At 42.7% G+C, this 17656-nt stretch overlaps 1 protein-coding gene and 1 long non-coding RNA gene across 2 annotated transcripts; both read left to right on the forward strand.

The window, feature by feature from the left end:
* Positions 1-4213: 4213 nt before the first annotated feature.
* Positions 4214-10164, forward strand: klf11a (Kruppel-like factor 11a). Its single transcript, XM_012853826.3, has 4 exons — positions 4214-4352; positions 6916-7146; positions 7226-8012; positions 8927-10164. The coding sequence occupies exons 1-4, from the start codon at positions 4320-4322 to the stop codon at positions 9220-9222; spliced, it is 1347 nt and encodes a 448-aa protein (XP_012709280.3). The 5' UTR covers positions 4214-4319; the 3' UTR covers positions 9223-10164.
* Positions 10165-15104: 4940 nt separating this feature from the next.
* LOC118559862 lies at positions 15105-17129 on the forward strand. Its single transcript, XR_004928982.1, has 3 exons — positions 15105-15980; positions 16373-16449; positions 16719-17129. It is a non-coding gene; the product is annotated as an uncharacterized LOC118559862 (long non-coding RNA).
* The last annotated feature ends 527 nt before the right edge of the window (positions 17130-17656 follow it).

The following is a 17656-nucleotide window of genomic DNA, read 5'->3' on the forward strand; positions in this document are numbered from 1 at the left end:
TTTTATAAATGTTATATATACATAAATGAATAAAATGCAAAATATTTCAGCACATGACTTTCTCAGTACTTGATAGTTTTAGAACATAACATAAAACTATATGGCATTTGACATTTTTAAAGTCTTAAGCCCCCCTGAACATGAGAAAATCCTCGTTATTCGATGCTGTAGCGCACATATTCCCTGGTTACTGGAGGGAAATAGGGAGTACCAATATGGCGGCTGGTGGCTTCACAGCGACTAACAGCGGCGATTAGCACTCCAGTGTATTATTATAGCTCAGTGGGCACAGCCGCGCTTTTTTAAAATGCTGTTTCAGAGATTGCCTGCAGTTAAATGTTCATAATGCACAAAGAGGAACGAGCTGAAATAGTTGCACTCACGAGGAAGGGCGATTTATGAGCCTGTTGTAGGAAAATCTTCCCTCTTTTCTAAATATTTAAAATTTTGGGAGAATAGATAGTTCAGAAAATATCCCTTTTAACCACAAACAAATGTAATATTGTTTCAAAATGTTCTAATTTTCCAGAAACGTATCCAAGTTTTAAGGCCTTTAAAACAAACACCGTAACACAGATATTTATGAATAAATTGTGGTTTCATTGATGGTCTTCCCATCCTTTTAGAGACAAGAATGCCTTCAGAAGTTTTGGAAGGCGTCTTCAAACATTTATTTAATTTCCATAAAGATCTAAAATGTCCCTAAAAGCAGTGGTCAAAAATATAATTTTTAAAATATTTCTTATTTTCACCAAACTTGTTAATGATTAATGTTTCTAAGGGGGTTAAAAACGTTTTTACTCTATAGTTATTTCTGAAGATGCGGACATAGAAGTGTCAGAAGGCGATAAATATGAACATCAGTGCAATCAGATGCTTAAAAATATCTCCCACTTTTATAATGAATATACTTTCAAAATGCCTTCATATTAAATATTTTCTGTCACAGCTGAAATGTCTGTTAAACTAAAAATTGAGTTTCTTACTTCACAAAATGCTGCAACTTGACAATGAAAAGGTGCAAAATTTGCCCATTTTTTCCGAAAGATACATTTTTTATATAGATAAGCTCCAAAAATGCGTTCCCTTTCTGACAAAGTGCTCATTAGGGACTTTTATGGGGTAAAACAGAACGGCGAGGCGGTGACTTGTCCATGCTTGGTCTGTTTTTAATAATGACCTCAGAGTTCCTCCTGGTTTTCTCTCAGTCTGGAGGATTTTTCGGGGGCATCTGAGGCCCGTTGCAGGCTCAGTTAACCTCGTTAGCAAACAGGTCTCTAACTTTCCACAGGAAAGTGCTGAGAGTCAGGTGTGGCTTTGAGGTTCTGTGGCTTTTGGGTCGAACCGGGCCTCAGGATTCTCCCTCCTGACTCCCTGAGACAGCTGAGCTCAGTCTGTGATTTCCTCCCGCACAAGTCCACGAGTGTTTTCTGCCTGGAAACTGGTTTTTATGGATGGACCGCCCGTGTTTGTGTTGCTTTTTCCCCCCTTTTTTTTTTTTTTTAAAGTCCACAACCTCAGTGAACCTCGAAGCCAGAATGAACTCACGTCACCCTGCCTGCTGCTGCCAGATCCAGATCCTGCCCCGGTCCCTTGCCTGCGGCGTAGAACCCACACCCCCTCGCCGCTGGTGTTAAAGGTGCGCCGACTGTCAGGTGAAGTCGGGAGCGCAGGTGATGCCTCTCATCAAACGCATCATCATTAAGCTCTTTGTCTCACAGAGAAACCACCACCCTTCATCCCATCTTCCTCCTTGTTTGTCCATGATGGTGATGATGATGATAGTGACACCCCCCCCCCCCCTCCCCTCCTCACATGCTGCACCTTAAAGGGTTAACATGCAGCTTCAACAAAGGAGTGGGTGCATGGCCAGCCCTGTGCACGAGCCTGGGTGAGGAAAAAGGGGGGAGAATGACGATGGGGGAGGGGGGTGGGTGCTCTGGCTGCCTTTTAGCCCCGCCCTGAAATTCTTCACTGGAGAGGCTGTTTACAACCTCCCCACTCTGGAGTCCCTGGGTTCATTGGCCTGGTGGGGAGGGGGCGAGCCACAGGCAGGAAAAACGGTGCAGGAAAAAGACAATAAGGAAATATGCCCGGGGGGGGGGGGCCTCCAGAGCTGCAGGACCTCGGCTCTCTCTTTTGTCTCACCTTCACTCCTCATTTCCACTTTAACGACGGATTTTTAACGTGCAGGAGAACGAGACGGAGCATGCACACTCGCCGTCCCTGCAGCCCCCGTTAAAAAAAAGCCCGTTAACTCGTGGACCGCCGTCACCCTGCAGCAGGATTCCTGCATGTAAACACAAGCGGGACTCGTGTTGTTTTGTCTGCAGGCGGAGCCGCAGCCTCGGCTTCTGACTCCTTCAGGGGACAAAAAAACACTTTCAGCTGTTGTCATACGTGTGCGTTTTGTTGCTGTCCAGTAACGTGTTCGTGTGTCACACCCACCTCCTCCTGCAAATGCATGTTCTCATAGCCACGTCAGTCTAAAATTTCATTATGCCAGTTCTATCAGATCTTTTCTTGCTTAAATTGATTAAGGAGCTGTAAAACCAAATTTCTACTCTTTTTGCTTTTTTTGTCATACTTTAATGTTTCAGGTCATCAAACAAATAATCAAATTAGACAAAGATAATCTGAGTGAATACAAAAAGCTGTTTTCAGATAATACTTTCTCTTTTTACAGGATGATAAGGACTCAAATCAACTTTTCCTACGGAAAAAAAAGTAATTTCCTCCCTTGTTAAACTGTAAATAACTTTGATAAACACCAACACCTTTATTTTCACCAGCCCTACTTCCCAGGCTTGATTATTGCCAGACCAGTGGAGTCGATAAATCACTTAAACAGAACCTGTCTGCCAACATGAAGTAGGCAAAGATGTCTCAAAAAAAACAAAAACATATTCAATATTCTGTGAAGTGGCAAGACTAAAATGGAAGTTTTTAGAAGGTGTGAGTCTCATTACATCTCTAGTAGCACTACCACAGTTCGATGGTCAGTGAGACCCGGATCTGCGTCATGCAAAGATTAAACCATTTATTTATATGGCTTATCCTCATTTATAAAGCTGTCTGCATTCAGACACGTGCTTAACATTTTAAATAGTCAACGATCTGAATGCCAATGTTCTGTTTGATGGATTATTTAATTACACTGCTGAATATGTTAATGCTTGTTATTGGACTTTTCATTGGACTAGTCAAAGTCTGTAACTAAATCCAGGTCATTCTTGCTGGAAAACTCTTCGGTGCTGCTCAATTAATACAATTCTGCAAAGCAGAGTGGGCTAAACTTCCTCCCCAGAGATGTTAAAGACTCATCATCACTAGTTGTCACGATGGTTGAAGGCTGGAACAACCAGTTATCAGCTTTAAGCCAATTACTGCATCACTTATCACATATTACCTACTAACTAGATAAATACAATCATTATTTGAAAAGAGCTTTTTGGATTAACTCTGGTGATTTTTGCCTGATCTTAAAATGTATTTGTTAATCTGAGACAATTGAGTGGGAGACAAAGCAAAATCCGAATCATTATGAAAGGAACATCCTCCCATCATTCAACGTTCCTCCTCATCGCTTCTTATGCAGTCTGAAGCTAAAATATTGTATTTATTGTAACAAATGCAGTTGTTGCTGAATGTGTGTTCACAGAACACGGAATAAAGTTGAGATGTAACGGATGTAACATATACTGATCCTTTGTTATTGTCTGTGTTTGGTGAGCTTTAGCCTTTCTAACTAATGTAATTACGGATAAACACCAAACCCAAGCCCGTCTGTGAGCGTCTTTGTGTCATTAAAACCGGATCCGAGTCTATTTCTTCATTTTCCGATCTGAATTTGCAGATTATTTCCTGTTTCTGTGGCGCTCATTGTGTCTCACAGGCTGTCGCGCGCGTTCCCGCGGTTTTTTTTTTTTTTTTTTTTCGCGGGCTCGTCTCCCCCCCTCCCTCCCTCCTCTTCCCCCCCACATCGCACGCGCTGCCGGGTTCACCGGGTTTACTCTGACACCGCTGACTCCGCGGCCACGCCCCCCGCCGGCCACGCACCCCGCCTCGGACCAATCGCCTGCCGACCACGTATTGATCACGCACCGCCTCGCTGCTGATTGGCCGCCGCCCGCTACACCTTTAGCTGTGATTGGCTGCGTGTTACCACCCGCCAGACTTGCTCTGAATTTCGTTTCTGTGTTGTGTTTTTTTTTTTTTTTTTTTTTTTTTTCCTCGGCTGCTCACAGCTGAACCGAGGCTCGGTCTGCAGGCAGAACCACGGCAGCTCCGAACTCACTGCTCTCCTCTTCGCTCTCCTCATGCGGAGCTCCGCGGCAGAGAGCTCCTGTCAGGTGAGTCCGGTCCACCCCCTCCCTGTTCGGCCCGGCACACTGGTGGGTTTTTATTTTTTATTTTATTTTATCGTTTTATTTATTATTTTTTTGTTAAGTGGTCCGGTCTTCTGCCCCGGACCGAGATCCGCTCTGGTTCTGCTCTGCTCCGGCCGCGTTGCAGCGCTGCCTGCCGGTTTATCTGAGGTCACAGTGAACCCGATGAACCCCCTCTTGTGTGTGCGCGCGCACGTGTGTGTTGGTTTTTGTGTGCGGATGCAGGATCGCACGTGCCTGTGTCACGCGCGTGCGCCCTAACAACAGTTGCATCCCCTGCAATGCATCCATCGCTGCATCGGAAAGTTTGCAGGTGTTGGTCTGGTTGTTGAAGGTGCCGCCGGTTCGGTTCCGTTTGTCTCCTCGTCGTCAAAACATCTTCCCAAGTATCCGCCTCTCATCAGACGCTTTCTTTCTTTGTTTGTTTTTTTCCCCCCTTAAAGTGAATTAATCCGCCTCAGTCAGACTAGCTTTGGTTAAATAATGAACGTTTTTAATTAATAAGGATGTTGGAGTTGGTGATGAAAGACCAAAATGTGTTTATTTGAGATTTATTAATGTCTAATGAGACAATTAACTGAGGGATTTGAAAAAAAAATATATATATATATATATATATATATATATATATATATATATATATATATATATTTAAATATTTGTTGCAGATGTGAAGAGTCTTTGTTTAGAATAAATGATGTAAGATCAATTTCTGGGGTAGTAAATTAGAAAATTAGTCTCATAATGTGCAGAATGGGATTATTATTGTTATTATTGTTCTGATCAGACCTCTTTAAAAGTGTGGGCTGCATCAGGGACTCACGTCCGGGGTCAGTCTGCCGTGAAAGCTGCCCCTGAAAACAAAGACGGGGCAGCCGTGGGCAGCCCACGCCTGGGACACAACAAAAACACGGAGGAGGAGGAGGACACGGAGGAGCCGCGCTGTGGTCCGCGTCTCTTCACCCGTGTGATGGATCGGTTGCCAAAGCGACTTTAATGTGTGAATGAATCCGTGTTGTTTATAATCGGGTGGTGCGTTCGCGTGATGCTGGGAAACGGGAGTTTCTGTTTCTGCTTGTTGCAGATTGACTTTGTTTTGTTTGACTTCCTGTTGTTATCTCGCTCTCTCTCTCTCTCTCTCTCTCTCCGGGTGAGTCAGTCCATGTGAAATGGGTGGAGGGGGCGTGTCCTGTTTTAGGGGGCGTGGTCATCTATTCTGGGTGCAGGGAGGGTCCCCTTTAGCTTTTGTGAAACACAGCAGAGGGAGGGGAGTCTCTCTCTCTCTCTCTCCTCCACCCTTCCTGCCTGTGCAGCTGAGCTTTTGCTGCACCAGGTCCAAGTCGGCCAAAACACCCTGAAGCTCCTTTGTCCCCGAGTCACCTCCCCAAAAAACTGCTCCCTCGGCTTATTTGCTGATTATTTATATCTCGTTATTTCATAAACGGCCCCCGGTTCTGCCTGGTGTGGCGCTTCCGGCTTCAGGAGCAAGCGGGGGGGAAGCAGTGAGATCATAGGTAATTAGATGGGTGGTGTGCGCCCTCGTTCCCAAAGGAAGGAGTGAGCAGGCTGGAAAACAGACTCCCTGCAGCCGCCTGGTGCATTCAGGTCATGACGGAGCGAGGCGATGGGAACAATTGTCTTCTTTTAATCCAGATTTTCTTTGTTTTCAGTGAGAATCCGAACCATTCAGAACTAATTGTTGGCCAAAGCTTAACCTCTGAAAGCCATGCTGTAGAAATAGATCTAGTGTTCTTGTAATAACAACACAATAAAATTAATAGTTTCATTTTTTTTTGTCTTCAAAGAAAACCCTCAGCACTGCAACTGTTAAAAAAGTTAAACTTACAACGTTTTATAGTGAAATTTAATGTATCGTTGGTTCTCAAGGGTTTTTACACAGTCCGTATAAATCTGGAGACGTTATGAGATTCAGAGGAATTTCCACCTACAAATCCGTCCTTTCATAATGTGTTAATTAGTCCCGATATGCCCAACCAACCAGACATCTGTCCATCCACACATCTTCCAAATTGTCTAAAAAATAAAAGATTAACATAAATGTTAGTAAATTTAAAATAATCTGATAAATTAGTTTTTTTTTCTTGTCATTTTCCTCATTCGCTTCATCTCACTGCTCCAGAATTACCTGATTCCAGGGTGCCGTATACTTTTTCAACACCAGGGGTCGCTGTAATATGAAGAAATTGGTTTTGCAAAAAAAGGGGGCTGGATGAGATTTTATTAAACCTGATAGATTTTGAACCTCGCCGTTGGGGGTTTCCTTGTAAAGGTGGTTAAAATTGGCAGACGTGGGCGTGGCTTTAAAGTAAATAAGCATGTTCTGAGTTTTATTTATTTTTTTATAGCACAGTTAGTATGAGACATTGTCAAACAACTTTAATCTGTAGTCTGTTGCTCGGCTTGTTGAACAGTCCAGAATATCGGCTAATATGAGCAGGAGAGCTGTCGTTATAGAAAGTCTTCGTCAAACTAGACGAGCCTAAACTGACCTCCCGATCTCCTTCAGGTCGATCTCGTGGACAAAGACGCGGCGGCGCTGGCGGCCATGATGGAGCAGAAGCCGTGCATCGAGTACCACGACCTGGAGGCCGCCGAGGCGCTCGTCAGCATGAGCTTCTGGTGTCAGCGGCCCCCGAAGCCCCGCCCACTGACCCCCACCTCAGACTCCTGCGACTCCATGCAGCTCCAGCAGGAGGGAGGCGACGCTCCCAAAGACATGGTGGCGCTGTCCTCGCTGGTAAGAAAACGAGGCGTGAGAACGCCGTCGACTGTCGCCGACTCCTGATGCGTGTAACAACAGGGTCGTTCTCTTTCAGTGCATGACTCCGCCTCACAGTCCGAGCTTCGCCGAGGCGTCCACCACCACTGTCCTCACCACCACCTCCGCCCTAAGCCCCGCCTCCAGGCAGCTCCTGCTCCGCCCCACCTGCCCCCCGCTGCCTTGCTCCTCCCCCGTCTCCGCGGAGATCTCCACACCTCCTGCCGAGTCCTCCTGCAAGGCGATGGCCACCAGCGTCATCCGCCACACCGCCGACAACCTCGGCGTTCCCGCGCCGCCGCCCGCCGCCTCCACGCCGCCTCAACCGAAAACCCCAGAGTCGCCTCCCGTGGAGAAGAACGCGCCTCCTCCATCCTCGCCGGTGCATTCTGCTTCGCCGTCTTCCTCTGCGGTTCCCTCCTCTCCGGTTCTGTGTCAGGTCTTCCCCGTCACCAGCCAGACGGGAATGATTTCGGCCTTCGTGCAGGCGCCGGTTCAGGTACAGACTCAGTGTGGACCCAAGCCCATCCTGCCCCAGTCCCCGCCCCCTACCTTCACTCAACCCCTGCTGGTTGGCTCCGCCGTGCCGCAGGGGGCCGTCATGTTCGTGGTGCCCCAGGGACCCATGTCACAGACGGCGCAGGGCCCCCAGACTGTAATGACCCTGGGCAACACCAAGCTCCTCCCCCTGGCCCCCGCCCCGGTCTATATGCCGTCGGGAAGCGGCGGCGGCGCCTCACAGGCGGACTTCTCCCGCAGACGGAACTACGTGTGCACCTTCCCCGGCTGCAAGAAGACTTACTTCAAGAGTTCACACCTGAAGGCTCACCTGCGCACCCACACAGGTCCGAGGCAGACACCGAGCAGGAAACGCTGCAAAAACAGAACTAAAAACAAGTTAAAATTTTCTTGAAATTAGTGTATTTGTAGGAGAAAAAAAAGGGAAAAAAGAGGGAAAAAAAGAAAAAGGAAAAAGAAAAAAGAAAAAAAAGAAATTAGTGTATTTGTAGGAGAAAAAAGGGAAAAAAGAGGGAAAAAAAGAAAGGAAAAAAAGAAAAAAAAAGGAAAAAAAAGAAAAAGGAAAAAAAGAAAAAAAAAAAAGGAAAAAAAAGAAAAAAAAGCATTAGTGTATTTGTAGGAGCGGAAAAAAAGGGACAAAAAGAAAAAAAGGGAAAAAATAGAAGGAAAAAAAAGGAAAAAAGAAATTAGTGTATTTGTACTTTTATTTGAGCAGGTAAATAAGATAAGCCAATGGAATAAGATTTTTGCACTTAAAATAGGAAGAACTCATCTCCATCAATATTTCAAGTGCAGGATGTCTAATTAGACTTAGACTTTCTTTATTGTCATTTTGTTTGCACAGAGTGCATACAGAATGAAATGTAGTTTTCATACAGCTCAGAAAAAATTGCAGTAACTCTACAGGATACGTTGCTGTGAATTTACAGTACAGGATTAAAATGCAGTAATAAATTGCAGTAATTTACAGGATAAATTCCAATTGATTTCCGGATAAAGTGCAGCGGTGATTTAACAGTAGACAGTTGAAATGTAATGTAAATTATCTTATTTTAGGGGTAAAATTACGCTTTCCATTGGCAGATAGTCTTATTTACCTGCTCAAATCAGGGACAAATACACTAATTTTAAGAAAATTCTACTTATTTTTAGTTCTGTTGTTGCAGTGCAGTGAGCGTTCTCAGATTCTGGTCGCTCTCTTACTGACCTGTTAGTTTTTTTTTGTTGTTTTTTTTTGCAGGTGAAAAGCCGTTCAGCTGCCACTGGGAAGGCTGCGACAAGCGGTTCGCCCGCTCCGACGAGCTTTCCCGCCACCGCCGGACGCACACGGGCGAGAAGAAGTTCGTCTGCACCGTGTGCGAGCGCCGCTTCATGCGCAGCGACCACTTGACCAAACACGCTCGGCGGCACATGAGCGCCAAAAGGGCGTCGTCGTGGCCCACAGAACCCAGGGACCTCGCGAAAGGAGCCGCGCCCAAGGGCCAAAACAAGGGCCCCACACTTCCTCTTGGCATGCTGGTCCCTACCGCCAACTGAGCGGCGCAGGGCCACCTCAGGACTCCAAGGGTCAGCTCCATCAGGAGCGTCTTCAGGCCCCCCGTCTACGTTTACAAGACATCAGAACAGGGTCCGAACATCCTGGCGAACTCAGATCAAGAACTTCCTGTAAAGACGTCCGTCCTCGTTTGTGACGGAAGGAGCTCCGCAATCCTTTAATCAGACCGGAGCGCCGCTCCGTCTACGCACCACGGTCACTCAAGACGTTTTTAAAAAAATATTCGTACAAGATCCGAGTGCTGCCATAACCCGGACACACAGCTTTTCCGCTCTACTCAGGACATTTAACCACCACAACCACAAAACTCACTGCAAAGGGAAGGAGAAGGACACGAAGGCTGCTACTCATCCACCAACAGAAACCAACAAAAACCTGACTTTGCACTGGATTTTTAAAAAATAAAAATCTTACCTGTTTTTATACTATCTCCATGTACAATGTTTACTTCATGTGTATATGTCACATTTAGCAAAATGTATGCACACGGTTTATTGTTTGCCAAAGCTTCTGTATCGTGCTTCTGTTACTAGCCGACTTCTGTTTGTTTGACTGTACATATTGTAAATATACTGATATCTTTATGAATGTTACATGTATTCCAGTCTCCATTTATTGACAATACAATTTATTGATATTTTTAAAAATGTCAGTGGACAGTATTCATCACTGTGATACTACCTATATTTGCTTTATTCATTATTATTATTATTATTATTATTTTTATTTAACATTCTTTGTTGAAGAAAAGTGCTGTTTTTAATATCTTGATTTGGCCCATAGTGTAGCCAGTAAGAATACCTCATGTTCTTAAATGTTATTCTTAACAATAACAGTTTATATCAGAGTAATCCCATTTCCATACATTTGTTTGTTGACCACAGTGAACAATATAGCTTTTATAATAAAACTTTACAGTGAAATTCTTCCTTGTTTTGGTGTTTTTGTCGCGTATAAGTAGGGAAGATGAGAATTTAGTCATTTTTTTGCATTATATTTTCAATAGAATAAGAAACATTTTATAAGCTACCTACATTTACAGTATGATTAAAATATTATACACTGTAGATATAACACTTTATTGCAGTTAAAAACTAAACCAAATATACTTAGAATTAGAGACTTAGACAGACTTAGACAAATTTGTCATTTTGTACGCACAAAGTGCGTACAGAACAAAATTTCGTTTGCATACAGCTTGAAAAATCACAGTAAATTGCAGCAAATTTCAGGATACGGTGCAGCAGTGATTTATGTAAACAATTAAAATGTAAACTATGTAAACAATGCAGGGGAAATAGACAGTGTGCGATTCACAGTGTACAGGTGAGTATTTAAAAACCGTTTAATATACAAATGTGATACAGTGTCCATTTTGTGGCTTCAGCAATACATCACAGCAATACATCACAATTGCAAGCAAGTAATGCAACAATAAAAGTCACGATTCTTCAGAAATAATAGCAATACATTATTTTACAAATAAACACAAAAGTAGGAATTATTTGCTATATTCAGCCTAACTGAAAACCTTTAAATTGGTCTAAAACTCAATGAAACTGTGAGTGTGAAGAGGCTGGGAAGAGAATCGATTCATTCTGCCCTGTAGTCGTGGTTTCCAACTGGAAACATCTCGGTATCTTGTTACCATGTGATGGCATTATGAAACAGGAGATGAATAAATCGTGAAGTTGTCAGAGGCGTTGCTCCTTTAGCAACCAAAACATATAAACAGATGAGCTTGGTGAATTATGTGTTGCTGAAACATAAAGGCAGCAACTGCAAAAGTACAATCACAACCTAACAGGTCAATCTCAAAGACCTACACTAAGTCTGATAGTTAAGAATAGAATCTGATGGTTTCTACATTAGATGGTAATAGAGGATGATCTGCCTCCCCTGATGATGTCACAGCCAACAGAACGCCAGACCAGGTGTACCTTCTATGAAGAGAAAGATGACAGAGAACAAAAAGGTAAAAGCTGATTTTTATACACATGAGGCTATGGAAGTGATTGGAACGCCTGGTCGGAATCAGAATCAACTTTATTTTCCAAGTTTGTGGGTAAAAACAAGGAATTTGACTTCATATTTCCAATGATTGTATCATTAAAAAAATCAAGCAGACAAGTAAACACCAAGCAGAACAGCAAACTACAATCTATAACCAAAATAAATTTCAGGGAAAAGGTAAAAACAGGGGCAGTAAATACAGGAGAGTATTTTTTTCTCCATACATATCTGTTACTTTATATATGTTCTTTTTTTCTCTTAGCAGAGTATCTGGCTACTCTGATCATAAGGTGTTCACCAGAGACACAGCCTGGGGATAGAAACTGGCTCTTGTGTCGGCTCACATTAGCTATCTGCAATCTGTAGCACCGACCCAAAGATAAAAGTGTTGTTGGGTCGACAGTCACTTTAGCTGCCCTTCTGCTGGACCTGTACAGATCATGAATGGATGGAAGGTCAAGCCCTGATGACTGCAGCTCTGATTGTTCGTTGGAGTTTGGACCTTTCAAGCTTTGTAGATGAGCTGAACTGAGCACCTGCGATAAACTGACAACCTGTCCACGGTGTACCCCGTCTCTCGCCCATTGACAGCTGGAGATAGGCACCAGCACCCCTCACGAACCCACAAAGGATAGACGTGATGGATGGAAGGATGGATGGATGGATGGATGGATGGATGGGTAAACTGAGCACAAGACGGACTGAATGATGGCAGTCTAGAAAATGATCAGTAGCTCCTTAGGATGGTTGAATTTCTTAAGTTACCACAAGAAGTCCAGTCTCTACTGGACCTTCTCACAGATGGTGTCAATGTGTGAGGACCATCTCAGGTCCTGAGAGAGGGTGGTTCCTATAACCGGAAGTGATCCACAGTAGACGCAGCGTTGTTGAGGATAATTCTCCTGAAGTCCAACGTTGTTGCATGTTTAGGTGTTGTAGTCAAGTCACTATGCCTCGAGTCAGAGTCCAGGTTCGAGTCTCCAGTGTTCAAGTCCAAGTCATTTAAAAAAATCCGAGTCGAGTCACTATTGATCCAAGTCGAGTCCTTATTGATCAAGTCGAGTCCAAGTTCCGCACTAAAGTAAGCATAGCCTACATGTTTTTAAACTAAAAAAAAAATCCACATAGCTGTGGTGTCGCAGTGGTAATTTAGATATTAAAATCATGCCCCAAATCATATTCTAATGACAAATTAAAATTATAGCCTAATGATATAAAAAAAAGTCGAGTCTTTTTCTTAATTTCCGAGTCAGAATGATCTGAATGTAGGAGTCCGAGTCCAAGCTCGAGTCATCAGTGCTCAAGTCCAAGTCAAGTCACGAGTCTCTAAATTTAGCTAATGACTCGGACTCGAGTTCGAGTCTTGGACTCGAGTACTACAACACTGGCTCTAAGTGGTTCTGACCACACCAGTGGACCAGCTGATCCACCTCCTGTCTGTATGGGAACTCACCGCCGTCCTGGATTAGACCAACGACAGTGGTGTCGTTTACAAACTTCAGGAGTTTCACAGACGGGTCCAATGAGGTGAAACTATTTGTACGAAGAGAGAAAAGAGGTGGGGCTCGATCCTGTGTGTGAGAAGATGCTCCACAGCCTCACCTGCTGCTAATTATAATTTTTTTTATATAAGATGGCAAATTCTTGGCTATTTCAGAATTATCTAATAAACACAATATCATATTTGTCTTTTCAATGCTGCTGCTATTATTATTAAAAGATAATTGCTGATTCACATTTAATTGTCTTTATTAGTTTATTTATTAAATGATTACTGGGGAAAGCCTATTTATGCTAGCATATAAGAGAAATATCACCTTCAACTTGCAAAGCAGTGTCCTCTACCGATACCTGTTTTAACTTTTTTATTTAATTTTTTCTCTGCAATTAGTCTGTTTGCACTTAATTTTTGTTGTTACACTTGTCTTTTGCCCTTTGTTTTGTCTTCTAGCAGATTAACAAATACAAAATATGGCAAAAAAAAAAATCCTAATCCTTCAAGTGTACACCTGCGTAAGAGCTTCCAGGTTTTTGTAGCTTTGTCATTAAAGAGTTAAACTGAAACACACAAACTACAGATAATTCACCTTTCTGGGCTGCAGAGCCTTATATAAACAGCGTCCCGTTTATGACCGCAGAACTCTGACGTATGCAGTTACACAACCGTGGCTCCGCTGCTCTCTCCCCGCACCACCCGGTAACAACCGCCGTCCAATCCGGGGCCCGCGCTGAGGGGGCGTGACCAATGGGAGGCCAGGGAGGCGTGTGATTGAGACTCCGTGTCTCCGCCTATTTGCCTTACTGACCGACATTCAGCTGCAGCCAAAGAGAGCGAGGGAAGCTAAACAAAAATAACGCGGAGTCTGGTCTGGGTTGCATTATGCGGGAAACAGCGACAACATGTGGCAAATTTGTGGTACTGCAGACGTAACAACCTTGAGTCACATGAGCAGGTACAGCTCAAAATATTACAACATAATTGTTTTTTTTATATATAATTAATGTAATTCATTCAATAGGATAAGTATTGAATAGATGTATGTTACAGTATATCTATGATACTTTCTCTAAATAGGCCCATGTTTGGTACATTGAAAACCCTTTTCGATTGATCAGATGTATATTTTAGTTTTCTGAGCGACTGAACTTTAGAAAGCAAAGCCACATGTAAAAGGGATTCACGCTTTCCAAAAAGCTAAACTTTTGTCTCATTAATCCACAGAACATTTTGCCAAAAGTATTGAGGATCATCAAGATGTTTTTTGATAAATGTGAGATGGGCCTTTGTGTAATTTTGGCTCAGCAGTGGTTCTGGCCCTGGAACTTCACCATGGATGTGATTTCAGCTCAGTGTCTAATTGTCGAATTATGACCTTAAATGGGGCTGTGAAGCTGGTGGTGCATAAAATGTCACTTTGGGCTGTTTTGTGACCTCCTGGATGAGCTGTAGGAGTAACTTTGGTAGACACCCATGAACCACAGACACGTCTTGCTGCAGGTACAGACCCGTGGTCTAGAGAAACATTGGAATCATAAGCTCTTTCTTTATAGTTATATGACAAAACCAGTCAGAGTATTGTTAAGATGCTCTTTTACCCTTGTTTGGAAAAGTCCTAGTAATTACATTACAAAAGAGTGTTGTTATGAACAGTTGGTGAGTCAGCTGTTTGTTTGTTTTTTCTTTACTCTTTTATTATTATTATGGTTGTTATTGATGAAGCTTTTTCTGGTGAAACTGACAAAATCTATTCAAGGATTTACTTATCTTATCCTTATTACAATAACACAAAAGACGTTATTCTAGTTGTTGCTTTAGAAAAGTTGGAGAAAAGTATTTTAGATCAGAGACCCCAAGAATTTACCCAGTTTATTTCTTATAATGAATAGAAACAATTAAGTACTGTGATTTTTATGCTTTCTGTACGTTTGTTAATGTATGAATATAGACAATTAAGCTTTCACCAGACTTCTTTAGTTTCACTGGAACAAGCTAACGTTCAAGGATTTACTTATCTTATTCCTTAGTTAATGTAATGTTTTTCTTTTCTTATGTAATACTTCCCCCTGTAATGTTTTTTTTTCTGTTTATGTTCAGCACTTTGAATCATCTTGTTACTGAAAAGTGCTTTACACATAAACATGTCTTGTCTTGCCGAGTTGTTTCATAAAACAGGATAGTTATCTAACCCATAGCAAATGTGTGCCTGCATGTAATCTCCCCATCAGTTTCAAAGAATTTGCCATAATATTTGATATTTACCCAAAATGGAGTTTATATGTTGTACAGAAATATGGATCAGTCATATTGTCTTGTGCAGAAATTGAAATGGTTGATGTTCAGGTAGAATGCAGAAATATGGAGATGAGAGAGGAGAGAAGAAGGGCAGTGAAACATTAATATTAACTTCTTAAGTAGACCTGGTTGTTACAGTAAAGTCACTGGTAATGTTTCTAAATGACACACGATTATCCAACAGAATTTAATCTTCTTTTTCTTCTTTGTAAATTAGATTAGTTGATAATGGTGTGATAACACCTCAGGCCGGTAGGTGGCGGTACTACAATGACCGTGAGCCACTAGTGAAACTAACAGCAGAAGAAAATCAAGGCTCTCTGCGGCTTTTAGCCACAGCTCCCTTTTTCTCCCCGTTAATATATTTTTATTTTATTCGGTTTCGTGCTTTTTTTCCTTTTCAACAGATTCAGGACTCAGATGGGCGATAAATCTCTGGACAAGGAAAACGCGGCGAGAGAAGAAAGAAGCCGGACCGGATATTTCCGGGAATCCCCTCAAAACAAATGTTTATGTATGTCTAAGAAGCCAATCTGGAGTAACTCGTTTTTATTAATTATCATTATTAATTTCTGACCGTGGGTCAGTAATTCCCTGTTATACTTCGTTAAGGACACGTAATGTTTGTTTCATTTATAAGCTATAAATCTTCCACAAAGACTAATATATATTATGAACAACACAGAAGTGGAAGAAAAAGGTTTGACTGAAAAAAAAGTTAGTGTTTTGAAAACCACAGAGCAGAACGTTTATCTTAATCTGTCGTTTAAAATCCAGATCTAGTTAAGAATGTGAATTGTCTGCTAAAGGAGGCTCCTCGATGCCCGTCTAGAACCCCACACCTGACTGAAGACTTGGTGACGTCATCATGACGTATCCTACATGTCCAGGTGGATTTGTCCGAAGACCCGCAGCGCTGGGAATCCATCTAAGGTATAATTACCTTCCTGTCTTCATTCCTCAGGTCTGTATGTTCTTTTTGCTTGTTTCCCTCCTTCTTTTTCTCTCCATAGTGTCCTTCCCTGTCTCCTTGGGTCCTTCCTTCCTTGAGATTATTCCTTGTGTCCTTTCCTTCCTTTAGGTTTCCTTCTGTGTGTTGCTTGCGTCTGTTCTTCCTTATATGTTTCCTACCTTCATTGTGTCCTTTATTCCTTCTTTCCTCTGTCCTTCTTACTTGCACCCTCCCTCTCCCCCTTCTTTCCATCCGTCCTCCATAACTTTCATGTTTTATCTGAGTCAAGTCTAACCTTTTAAATTAAAATGTTTTACAGAACCGGCCGCTGGTCTCTCTGGTTCCGCCGGGTTTAACTTATGGTTCTGTGCAGGAGTTCCTGACCGACGTTCTGCTGGTGAAGCTGATCGGGATGAACAGTTCGTGGCCGACAGGCTTGGCTTCTCAAAGGTACGGACAGAACCGAGCCCCCGGTTCTGGGTCTGGTTCTGGTTCTGGTGTGGTGATGATCCGCGCAGGGGTACGGACCTCAGCCAGTGATGGGGGCTGAGCTCTGCTGCAGGGAACTGATCAGGAACGTGTGGTTCTGTCAGAACCGGCAGCAGAGCGATACAGACGCCTGTCTGAACACCGACGCAGACGCTCAGCAGCCCTCTGTTACTGAAGTCTAGTCAGAGTGAGACCTCCTGTCTGTGTTTTATATCTCTACAGGTCTACAGGTCTGGGAACCTCTTCATGGAGAACATCTGTCCAGAAGGAGAGAGCAGCTAGTCTGAGAGGCTGCTTGGACAGAACCAGAGGATAGGAGTCATTAAAGATCACACAGAGGACACCTTCAGCTAGATGCTGCTCTTTGAATCCACAGATGCTTTAAAGCCACATCTGCCACGGTGCCTGATTGGACCGATATGCTGGTGGAGACTCTCAGTCATCCTGGTTATAATAAATTCAAAAAAAGGTTAAAAAATAAAACAACTGGGCTTCTGTTCTGACGCTGAAGACGTTTCGCTTCCCATCCAGGAAGCTTTCCCAGTTCAAAATTGAGAAAGATTCCTGGAGAAACGTCTTCAGCTTCAGAACAGAAGCCCAGTTGTTTTATTTTTTAGTATTTTTTATTTTAGAGTGTATATAGCCTCTGTCTGTATATATATCCTTTTTATTTTATTGGATTTTTATTTTTTGTCTGCATCATCAACACCAAGTCAAATTCCTTGTAAGTGCAAATTTACTTGACGATTAAACTTCATTCTGATTCTGATGTTTTTTAATGATTGGACCAATAACCATATCTCCTATGAAATACTTTTTAGACAAAGCACTTTGACCTTCTTTGCAGTTTGAAGATAAACCTGCTTTTTATGACAAAATAAAAACTTTAACAAGTTTTTAGTCCTTCTTACCATATTTTTATTATTTTAAGCATCACATTTTAGTGTTTGTGAAAGACTTTCTTTAGTGCAGAAGAAGTCTTTGAACATAACTGAAGACCCCAAATGTCTGAGCCAAGACCTTCTTACCCATCGTTCAGCTGAGTGTTCAAGAGTGACTCCACTGAGGAATCTCTTCCAGAACAGCTGGCTCCTCAGATGTTGATGTTGATGAAGGAATTAATATCTGGTTCCCTGTAGAAATCACCTTGTTCAGTTATGTACTGTTA

This window comes from Fundulus heteroclitus, unplaced genomic scaffold (genome assembly GCF_011125445.2).
Source record: "Fundulus heteroclitus isolate FHET01 unplaced genomic scaffold, MU-UCD_Fhet_4.1 scaffold_36, whole genome shotgun sequence".
Lineage (NCBI taxonomy): Eukaryota > Metazoa > Chordata > Actinopteri > Cyprinodontiformes > Fundulidae > Fundulus > Fundulus heteroclitus.

What these genes read in the sequence shown, in the direction of transcription:
- klf11a (XM_012853826.3), top strand. Translation starts at nt 4,320, where the DNA reads ATGCGGAGCTCCGCGGCAGAGAGCTCCTGTCAG. An exon ending in TGGTGGCGCTGTCCTCGCTG is followed by an intron (nt 7,147 to 7,225) that starts GTAAGAAAACGA and finishes GTTCTCTTTCAG; the next exon opens with TGCATGACTCCGCCTCACAG. An exon ending in TCACCTGCGCACCCACACAG is followed by an intron (nt 8,013 to 8,926) that starts GTCCGAGGCAGA and finishes TTTTTTTTGCAG; the next exon opens with GTGAAAAGCCGTTCAGCTGC.